General features: G+C 35.5%; 1 protein-coding gene across 1 annotated transcript; it reads left to right on the forward strand.

The window, feature by feature from the left end:
* Positions 1-9,705: 9,705 nt before the first annotated feature.
* LOC132283622 (probable pectate lyase 5) lies at positions 9,706-11,975 on the forward strand. Its single transcript, XM_059785608.1, has 4 exons — positions 9,706-9,888; positions 10,022-10,762; positions 11,173-11,311; positions 11,414-11,975. Exons 1-4 carry the CDS (start codon positions 9,776-9,778, stop codon positions 11,633-11,635), a joined length of 1,215 nt encoding a protein of 404 aa, XP_059641591.1. The 5' UTR covers positions 9,706-9,775; the 3' UTR covers positions 11,636-11,975.

Genomic DNA, 11,975 nt, shown 5'->3' on the forward strand with positions numbered 1-11,975 from the left:
GGGATGGAGAGATGTGGTGGTGTTGAGATCGCCATTGAAAGGGATGGAGAGAGCTGATGTTGTCGTTGTGTGACTATGCATAAAATGATGTTGTCGTTCTGTGACCAGATCGCTGGTTGGAGACGTGTTATGGTTGTGGGGCTGGTTTAGGGTTTTGGTAGGAAATAGGAGAACATGCGTATGATATGACATAAACAATCCAACGGTTGAGATAAAATAAAATGAATATTTGGCTATTAGATAAAAATAAATGTTGGGCTAATGGTTTAATTTGCATATGGGTTTTTAAATGTAAATAGAACTCACTGGCCTGTTAAAGATTTGTGAACTTAGGCTAAAATTGCATTATTTGGTTTAGGCTTACAAGTATGAGAATTTAAAATACTCATTATTATTTTTAGTTAAACAAGTTTGTTCACGGGCTTAGTAGTCGAACTTATCATTGTTCAAACTTGACTCATTTACTTAATAAACGAGTTCGAACCGAGCTTGTAACGAACTAAGCTTAAATTGTTCATGAATAACAAGGTTCATTTGCAATCCAGGACAACGCCTCAAAAATCAATTTGCACCTTAAGATTCTAATATGAAGCTCAACAAAAAATTATCCTACCTCCATTGCTAGTTTGCTACTAGTTGGAACAAACGGTTAGCCCAATCGATTGAACTTTTTGACCATATGACTGTAATCATGGAATGATAGGAACTAAAAGGCAATAACAGCTTCTCGGTATATTTAATTCATTAGAAGTTTAGAACTAAAGATTCAAAATTTGAAGGTGATTTAAAATATAATTATAATTATTGTAAAATGCAATAAAATAAAATAATATAAAATAAATAAATAAAACCAAACAATCAAACTTGTATTTTTCAGATTTTTAAAATAACCCCTGAAGTATCAAAATGATAAATGAGTCAAATGACCCCTATAATTTTGTAAAAACCTTTGAATTACACTGTGGTTTATTATTCCTCAGAATATGGATGAAAGAAAGTCGTGCATCATGTATGCGGCATACATGACACACCATTGTTGTATTTTGACCAAAACATCCTTTTCTATGCACTAAATTACTTTTTGGACAAAATATTTTTGAGACTGCTAGGAAGAAGTTAGTCGAATTATTTCAACAACTCTTTTAACTTAATCTTGGCAATTTATTCACGGAGTATTTTTTATTTGGAAAAAAATTTAACTCAAATTTTCAGTTCTATTTCATCAGAAAGGGGTTGTTTGTAAGTCCTTAATATGTTAGGAGATTTTTTTTTTTTTTGAGGAAAATCCAAGGGGAGTATTTTGCAATTTGTCCTCAGTGATGTGTAAACCCGTTATATAACATCTCTATCCTCAAAGAGGAGGGGAGGGATCCGAGCTCGGTGTGGACAACAAATTTTGATACTAGCCAAAGCAGAACCTCGTTACATGCAAAATTTTCACAATGTTGGATTTAAAATCTCCATTAATTTAAGCCCATTAACATTCGGTTGGATAGAGGAAGAGAAGTCCACCGGGCCCAGACCACTAAATATGGTCTACTCTGATAAAACAGTTTGGGCCACCCTGGCGCTGGATTGTCAAGAAACTATTATTTGGTCTAGGAACCACAGTCAATGATTTATGATCAATCACGTAACAAATAAAAAAATGGAATAAAGCAAACATAAACACTTTAATTACTTGTCAATCAATTTGTGATTGGATCGGACCAATAATCCCTGGATCATATAATTATTTTACTGAATGGTCAATAATCTCATGATCATATGATAATTTCACTGAATAGTCTTTTTGCTCGTATACAAAATTCCAATGCAATGATCTTCTCATCTAAATTTGGCATTTTTTGGACAGCACTCAGTTAGTGGCATGATCTATATATACTAACATTACATAAAGGTGCTAACTATGTATGTATGTTGTAATTACCAAATAATTTCGATTCTATGTAAGAAAGCTATAGTATTTATTTAAATACTTAGCATTAAAATGTCGAAGAAATTGAGAATTGATTTGACACTTAAATTAAAGTCATAAATATATTGATGAAAAGGTAATAAACATATTGTTCCACACTAGAATTATTCTAAACACACTATATATATGTGGTTTTTCAGCACAAAATTTTCCCTTTGATGGTGTTCGTCACCATAGTCATTTACTAGTTTTTATGAGTCCAATATAGGTCATTCTTGTCATCTTTGAAATACTTAAAAAGTAAGGAGATTGCATAGAATCGGGGGCAAGTTTGACTTTTAACTCCAGACTGTCCCTCGACAATCTCCAACCAGTAAATGATTAAAGCGAAATTCTCTATCTTGTCTCAAGTGTGAACATAATGAGGTCTAGCACGACAAAGAGTTACATGATTAGTGCTATAACCACCATTCACATGAATGTACATGACTATGTGACGGTGGAGGAGGTGGCAGTGGCGGTGTAGGTGGTGGTTGACGGTGCATATACTATTGGTTCAAGTACATGGTGTGTGTGTGTATATATATATATATGTGATGCACATAAGTGCTAGTTAAAAATGTCCGTATTTTTTTTGTTTTGAACTTGTGACTGACAAACAAAATAATTTTTATTGTTAATATTTATTGTTGCATCAAAATTCACCATTGTTGTAATTATCATACATATTTTAAAATTTTAAAAAAAGTATCAATATTCTTGTTCGACTACCCAACAATTCCCCCTCGACAATTCCCCCTCGAACAAGACTCTTAGGTGGATAGTATATCACCAGCTATCCATTTGGGGCTTGACGCTAATACCAGTTATTAGGATAGAGTAGTCTTGTTCCATTACAAAACAATCTTCTCTCGAACGGGACTCTTTGGTAGATAGAACATTACCAGCCATCTTTTGGGACATGACTGTAGTACTAATTGTTAGGATCAAAATATCTAAAATTCAAAAGATTGGAGTGATTTTCACCATATATAAGTTTCGGATACTTTTCTTTTTTCTCTGCTTCGTTGGACTACCCAACAATAACATAATTAATACATGTAACAATTGTAATTTGGAGACTTTCTTTAGTTGAAATGAACTTGAAGCAAGCCTCACAGTAAGGCCTACCACATCTTACAAGTTTCAAGTAATGAGAATGTTGAGAGACAGTTGAGAGCTGCAATCAGACAGCAAAACCCCACTTTGCTACGTGATTCTTTAGTTTGTGTATGCCCATTGCTTTAAATGAAAAGAGAGAAAAATAAAAAGAGAGAAAAGCAAATATAACAAAATCGATTTTCAACCAATAATAAATGATGTCTCTTTGAGACTTTATGTGGTTTGCTTATTGGGTGGAAGTGGACCACTTCTGTACCCCTTTTAATACACCATCTATAATCTATCCTTTCTCTATTGATATATATATATATATAGGATTATAATGTATTGTTACACTGCATGTGTTTTTTTTTTCCCCTTTTTTTTTTTTTGGGTAAAATTGTTACACTGCATGTTTGTTAGCTATGCATAGGCAATTTATAAGTGTCATCTTTATAAAGATTGAATGTAATGAATCTAAGGTGTGTTTGGATATATGGAGTTAGAGTTTTGAGATTAGAATCGATGAAATTTAAGAAAATTTTAATTTAATTTTTTTAATTATTTTTACCAAATTTTACTAATTTCAATTCCAATACTTCAATTTCATACAACTAAACACACCTAAATTTTTCAACATATTGATATATGTAACAAAATTTTAAACATAAAATGAAATCTACCAACATATTGATATATGTAACAAAATTTTAAACATAAAATGAAATCTACCAGTGAAAGTGCTCCACTAAATGTGGAATAGAACGAGGTACTTTTCCAATCCCACTATTCATTTATTGACTAATGGTGGTCCGAGTTCATAACAAAATTTTTGTGACGTGAATAGTGAAAATATGTCACCATCTTGATGTGAATATAATATACTCTGCATGTGCACATGAAATAATTAAACATATATATATAGATATATATAATGATCAGGTGCCACATGGCGGGACAATTGGCTTGCCACGTGTCAAGTGGATGAGGAGGAAATTCCACCCAAGTAGCCATCACTCCACTCACCATCCAAAATCTCCCCCTAAGATCCCAACTAACATGGCTTTGCTCCTACTATATAAAAACCGCATGAATAACAAAATTAATTTGTGACGCGGATAATGAAAATATGTCGTCATCTTGATGTGAATATAATATACTCTAGTCTGCGTGTGCACATGAAATAATTAAACATATATATAAATATACATATACTAATTGAGTGCCAACAAGCGGGACAATTGGCTTGCCACGTGTAAAGTGGATAAGGAGGTAATTAACCCAAGTAGCCGCAAGGAAGATTCAGTACAGAATTCAATAATTGAGATTGCATCATCACTAATGAATTTTATTTATCAATTAAATCTTAATTACTCGATTCTGTGCTGAATTCTTTACGCGCATAGAATTCAATAGTTGAGATTATATCATCACTAATAGATCTTATTTATCAATTAAATTTTAGCTATTAAATTTTGTGTTAGACCTCGGAGAAAATCGTTGTCAAGGAGCCATCACTCCACTCGCCATCCAAAATCTCCTTCTTAGATCCCAACTAACATGGCTTTGCTCTTACCAGACATTAATTTGACCCCAACCCTAAAAACTGCATGAATAAGACCGTCACGTTACTTTTGTCCCAAGCTTTACCAGAGCCAATCACCACCCTCCAGTTAGATCAACGGCTGCGATCAACCCGACAAGAGAATCAAATGGAGGGACAAATCCAAAACGAAATCTCCATGTGAACAAGTAGCTTTCACTGGAGGTAGAGAATAGAAGAAGCAACCAAGTCAGCAAATTAACGCGAGGTACGGCCTCTATCGCGGACAATGTGCCGGCACTGTATCACGTGGACAAGTTGCAATCTTGAAATGCCACGTCAGCATGTGATGTGGTTTTACATGTCATTTTCTTGGTTTTGGTGTTAATTTTTTGGCGAAATTTGCGGACCATTGAATTGTTTAAATTGAAAAAATGAACACCAAATAAGAAAAAGAGAGAGAGAGAATAGAAAAAATGTTGATACTAATGGACCCCCAAATTTGATTTTTAGAACAAAAACATGTGGGATTGTCATGAGTATCTTAATTATATTATTAATCATTGTTATTAGTTTGACACGTTAACAAATAAAAAAACTTTTATTGTTAATTCATGTGAAATACCTAAAATAGCAAAAATCCGTAGGCAGTAATTTTATTTGAAAAAAAGAGTAAAGTATAAATTTGATGGTCAAGGGGCATGTTTTTAAATGTTAGTAATTTGTACGCACATACTAAAGTGAAGGGTGTTTTTTGCAAAATTTTTTTATAATATGATTTTATTTTTATTTTTTTACACCTTGAAAAAATATTATTTCTACAATAATGATATGCATCGCGATTAACCAATGTCTAGTATAAAAAATAAAAAAATTAACTATTCCTCCTTTGGCAGTTATTAGCCTAGTTAATTTATAAGAACATTTTAAGGATTGATTATCTTTCCTATAACATAATTTAGTGAATTTTTATTTATACGTCTTAATCTACAAAAGAAACTTATGTTATGCTTGGTATGCAAAAATGAAATAAAATGAAATGAAATGTTTATTTCAATCATTCAATGGTTATTATATTAGAAATAAAATTCATTCCACAACTAAATCTATAGAATAACCGTTAAGTAAATTTTTTTAAAAATTAAATTCTCAAAAAATCTTAATGTTCTTAATCCAAAAACAATCACCAAAATGACTGCCACCTCCATTGTCTTTCACCTCTATCACCGCCTTTCCAACACTATCACCATTATTGCCGCCGTTACCACTATTACATTCTACCACCACCGGCTTCCACCATGTTTTTGCCACCCCACCGACACCACCTAGACGTAAGGTCTTTGATGCTACCATTGGTGGAATAAGTCAAAAACTACGGCTCCATATAATAGTAACGTAACGGAAAAAGTACAAACTACAAACAATGTGAACAAGCATAACCTATTTTTGTTTTTCTTAATTTGTGAATTAAAATGGAACAAAATTTCAAACCAACCAACATAAAACAATAAATTTCTCTTTCAAAGCAACAAGTCAAATATTTTTTCACACGCATGTGGGTATTTTTCGGTTTTTTCAAAAAGAACAAAAATTAAAGAAGGCGAGCTTTAACAATAATATAGACACAAATAATAATAATAATAATAATAATTCAGATTGACTAGCTTATTGGAATCACCAAAGAAAATATACCTTAAATTTTAAATAAAAAAAAAATGAATGTAACAAACTAATTAAACAATTGATGACATTAAAATTAATGGAGCATATCTCTGAAAATTGAACCAAGTCCTCCTAGTCATACCCGTTGGAAACTGTACCTTTTTGCCCCTTCTTTTAATCTAATCATACTCAAAAAATAATAATAATAAATAAATAAATAAAAATAAAAATAAAAATCAACAAACTACATTCTTTTAATTTAATTAGACATACAAAAAAGTAGATACATAATATAAAAAGTAAATAAATTATTTCTTATTTGCTTTTTGAATGTGATAAGATGATTAAGATCCACAGACATTGGGGGTCCTATGAAATCTTGAAGTTTATTATGCTACTAATGGAACAATTAACTAATAGGGTAGGGTTAGTTGTAATACACCTTTAGTTGTTTCATCTCAACATTTGTATACCTCTAGCTTTTGGAGTGTAACAAGAAATTAATAAATACAATTTTTTTTTTCTTCTTGAAATTAATAATAGACTTTGGGTAAAAATAGTCATTTATCATCATCCTAGTCAAAATTATACCGAAAATGAAAGGGGTCTTTTCGATCAACAACGTTATAGATATTATTAGCTGTCATACTATTAGTGTCGGTGCTTAATTATGGGAGTAATTAATTAGCATAATTTATCTCCGATGCACGATAATGGTCAATTAATATATTGATATAGAGTTTATATTTTTACATTGTCTATATCGTTATAAGGTAGTAAAGGAATCAAACTTGGTACAAATAATGCTCCGTGAATCATCATCTGGCTTCGCCAAAAATAAAAATAAAAAAAAATTATAAAAAAATAAAAATTCATCGTCTTGCTTCAATTCAAAACAAAATGATCGCGCGAGTCTATTTACAGAGTCCGGGCCCACACACCCATGCGTGTTGGTCCAAGCATATGTAAGTGTGAAAAGCTTTTTTTTCCTTTTCCCATACGAGCTGTCTAAAATCTCATTATTTTAAAAGGCAAATTACAATGACCTCTCTAGACTAATTGTAACTAAACTTGAGGTTTGTCATTTTGTTATAACGTGACCCCTTGAGATTTTTCCCATTTTACAATGACCTCCCCTCCGTACGAAAATAATAATTTTTTTGTAAGAAAATTAGTTTGAAGTGACTAAAATGCCCATCAACAACGTAGAAAGACACTATTACCCCTGTAATATAAACAAATGACAATAAAATTCATCTTAAATGGACCAAACTACCCTTAAACCAATTGCCTCTCTCTCTAGCCCACCTTCACCACTTCACTGCCACCATCCCTTCTGCGAAATCCATCCATAACCTCCCAATCAAATAATGTATTTATGTGCAACGCCTAAAAATTCCTCCGCCGACCAACTGAAACCTAGTTCCGTTCCTTGCTGTTGAGACAACCAATCATCGACAACCACGGCTACACGATTACATCCACCAGCTATCACGAAATCAATGATGAACTGGTACTTGGGTTAATCTCAGATCTGAAATTGATTTTCAGTCAAAATCGCACCTGAATAGCAATTCGGGTCCGCAATCGCTAACCAGAACTCATCACTTTGATCTTCACTTCCTCAAACAGAGGCCTCAATTCCGAAACAAAGTACTGTACATCTTCTCTGAGGTGTGTCGTACTCGGGTAGCCTAGAAATGTTCCTTATGATCTCGCCAAGTTGGTTCACCAACGAGTCTAAGCTCTATGAATTTAAGACCCACAAGAATTAAACAAAACCCCTGAGGTCATTGTTACAATTATGGTTAAGATTAGGATCACAATTATCAACATCATCACCACCACCAACCCACCAACCTTTTCTGTGGAACAAACCGACGTACATGAGCACACTTTTTGTTCAACAAATCAAAGAAGGCTAAAGAGGACCAAAAAAAGAGTCCCAACTGCTGTTAGAAGATGCAAGTGAATGGAATTGAACTCAATTCCTATAGGCCCAAAGGAGCTCTCTCAACCCAAATAAAAGGGGCAACATTACAGCCGTGCCACCGCCGCCGTGGGCCGAAGCTACGTCGGCCACCACAGATCACATTGCAGATCGCCACCACAGATTGTCATCATCGCTACAGGTTTTCTTCGCAGGTCATCATTGCCACTTCAAATTGTTTCCAGCGAAGGCGACTAAACTCCACAGCTATGGTGGTCGCCGAAAGTCCAGCCTCAAAATATCACAATCCATGCCGACGCCACAGCCACCACCGTCCTCAACCCCCCATAACCACCACTGATGGATTACAAAACAACTGTGCCAAGGATCTCGCGCTCGGCGGCAGAAAGATTGATCTCGCGACCAGGTTCAAGGTTAGATCAAAATAGTAGTGGCGTGGTTCATAGTGATAGGTTCAAAGTAGTTCATGGCGGCGGCAGCGCTGATAGAGAGAGGACGTGTGAGAATGAGAAAGAAAAGGGAAAACGTAATTGTATGGTTGAGGGTAAAATAGTCATTTTTCATTTTTATATATTTTGATCATATTTAACAATATAATAACGAGGGTAAATAAGTAAATTCATCATAAAATCTGACATAGGGAGGTCTTTGTAAAAAAATGGCAAACCTCAGGTTTAGTTGCAATTAATTCAAACCTCAGAAGAGGTCATTGTAGTTTGCCCTATTTTAAATGGTCCTATTTTTTGAACAATTTGTATGACCTTTTTTTTTATTTTATTTTTTTCATAAATTATATCATGAAAACAGTAATTCCATCAAAACCCTAAAATTTTGTTTTATTTTACTTATACGTCTTGCAAGTGAAGAGAAATGAATACTTATTAGTTAATAGGGATGATAATTTATTCCGTCTCATCGGTATGGGCCCTATATCTCATTCCGTCATGTTTAAATTAGTTTTGGAGGATGTTTACTTGAATGAGAATGAATTTTAGGAAGAAATTCTCGCTTGTTCAAACTGGGGGAAGGTCACCCTACCCCACCCAGTCGGTTTATATTGCTAATTTACTACTAGTAATATATATGTATTATGTATATAAATAAGTAATAGGAACTCTATATCCTAATCTCCACAAGTTACCAGTTATGTGATTATGACCTCTAAGCATGTATTGTAATACAAATAAGAATTATTACAAATGATACAATCTCTTTTCTTTAAACAGAGATTGAGTGTTCGAACTTGACAGAGACAATATTGTGAATTTATGCGGTTTTAAATTGATCCTTGTTGGTCCGTAGGGCCCAAAGAAGGGATTAGAGAGAGGTGTGACTGTTCAGTGACCTTTATGCTCAACGGCCAAAACTACCAAAGAACTGTGGAATCCCCGTAAATCCGGTAATCAAAAAGCAACTGTGGACCCCACATGCTTAGTTTAATCACGCCATCTCCCCCGGCTTTTATCTCTTTATAAACCCCCCGTCACTGACTTCATTCCCCCACCACTCTCTCTCTCTCTCTAAGAATTTCTCTCACTAGAGATACAAATTAAGAGAGCCAATGGCAAGTCATTCACTACTCTCTCTCTTCGTCCTCTTCTCTCTCCTAACCCCAACCCTCATTGCCTCCAGACCAGTTCAAGATCCTGAAGCTGTTGTACAAGAAGTACATAGGTACGTAAGAGGCTCCACTGTGTCCCTAGTAGTGATCGAGTCTGAATTCTCTACAGTATAACATAATATGTTACGTATAATATATAATGTGTAACATTTCTAACAAATTGTGTCACATTTTCTTTGTATGCAGGAATATCAATGCGTCTAGGAGGGGCTTGGGCTATCTCTCGTGTGGGACCGGAAATCCGATCGACGATTGCTGGCGGTGCGACCCCGATTGGGAGAACAACCGCCAACGGCTAGCCGATTGCGCGATTGGGTTCGGTAAAAACGCGGTGGGGGGAAAAGATGGCAAGATTTACGTGGTCACGGACTCGAGCGATGACGATGCGGTGAACCCTAAGCCGGGGACCCTACGACACGCAGTGATCCAGAAGGAGCCGCTGTGGATCATTTTCGCGCGCGACATGGTAATCAGGCTGAAGGAGGAGCTGATCATGAACTCGTTCAAGACGATCGACGGCAGGGGAGCTAGCGTCCACATTGCCGGTGGTCCATGCATTACCATACAGTACGTGACCAATATCATCATACACGGGCTTAACATACATGACTGCAAGCAAGGAGGGAATGCTATGGTGAGGAGCTCCCCAGACCACTTCGGGTTCAGGACCATATCGGACGGCGACGGTGTGTCCATCTTTGGCGGGAGCCATGTGTGGGTGGACCATTGTTCGTTGTCAAACTGTAAGGATGGGTTGATTGATGCCATTCATGGGTCCACAGCTATCACTATTTCAAACAATTATATGACCCACCATGACAAGGTCATGCTTTTGGGACATAGTGATTCCTTTACTCAAGACAAGAACATGCAGGTCACAATTGCCTTCAATCACTTTGGAGAAGGGCTTGTCCAGAGAATGCCTAGGTAAAGTAGTATGAAAATAAATATTAAGATGCATAATTAGGTCTATTGGCTATGTACCATTATTTGATATTTACTCAATCATCAACCATCCATTTCTGAAAATGGACGGTTCATGATTGAGGATGTATCACGTGAATAATACTTGTCTCTTCACCGGTAATGAGGAGTTCATCCTCAGCACTGGTATGGATGGACACGTGTCATAAGTAAGATAGTATCAAATAATACATTTATTAAATCTAAAGACTTTAATAAATAGAGTCTAACAAAGATTCTTCTCCGTAGTATTACCAAGGGTGGAGTTTATTGTTTTCCAATTTCAAATACTAATTTTGGTTTAATTAGTAAGGTGGGACCGTGCTTGGTTTGATATCAATGTGACATGTGCATTTTGTTTTTCACACATGCAGATGCAGACTTGGTTACTTTCATGTGGTGAACAATGACTACACCCACTGGGAAATGTATGCCATTGGAGGGAGTGCTTCACCCACCATCAATAGCCAAGGCAACAGGTTTCTTGCACCAGATGACAGTAACAGCAAAGAGGTAAAATTTCATTTCTTTCTGACCTTTTTTCGATAATGACGAGAGCCTCGTGCACTATGCTAGTCCAATATCAAGTATTAAGTCTGAACTTTATATGTGCAGGTGACCAAATATGAGGATGCACCAGAGAGTGAATGGAGGAATTGGAATTGGAGGTCTGAAGGGGACTTGATGTTGAATGGTGCATTTTTCACGCCGTCCGGTGCCGGATCTTCGTCGAGCTATGCTAGGGCTTCAAGCTTGGGTGCAAGACCATCTTCTTTAGTGGGTACAATCACTACAACTGCAGGCGCACTTAATTGCAAAAAGGGTTCTAGATGCTGATGAATGGAGACCTAACAACACATTGTTAGGTGACTTGGTGGTGTTTGATTTTAGAATGCCACAAAAGTGAGTAGAGAAGGAATTAAGGAATATAGGAGGGAGGAAAAGTAGGGGGGAAAGAAGTCAAGGGGAAGAAAATGGGGTGGATTTTAGTGATTTACTTTATTGGCCTTTTCTATTCTTCCCTCCATTATATTTTTAACTTTTTACTTTTTTTTGTCTTTTTTGTTTCCTTGACTTTTTTGTCCCATACAACCTCTGGCATGTTACTCTCTGGCCCATTAGAGAGAGCAAGTGCAGAAGTGTTGATTTAGTCAAATTATCTATATTTAAATTAAAA

Source organism: Cornus florida, unplaced genomic scaffold, assembly GCF_030987335.1.
Source record: "Cornus florida cultivar Cherokee Brave unplaced genomic scaffold, ASM3098733v1 CherokeeBrave_3.0.0_Hap2_Chr11, whole genome shotgun sequence".
In the NCBI taxonomy this organism is placed as follows: domain Eukaryota; kingdom Viridiplantae; phylum Streptophyta; class Magnoliopsida; order Cornales; family Cornaceae; genus Cornus; species Cornus florida.

Coding starts and splice junctions, on each gene's coding strand:
- LOC132283622 (XM_059785608.1), top strand. CDS start 9,776: ATGGCAAGTCATTCACTACTCTCTCTCTTCGTCCTCTTCTCTCTCCTA. Junction 9,889..10,021: donor GTTGTACAAGAAGTACATAG/GTACGTAAGAGG, acceptor CTTTGTATGCAG/GAATATCAATGCGTCTAGGA. Junction 11,312..11,413: donor ATGACAGTAACAGCAAAGAG/GTAAAATTTCAT, acceptor TTATATGTGCAG/GTGACCAAATATGAGGATGC.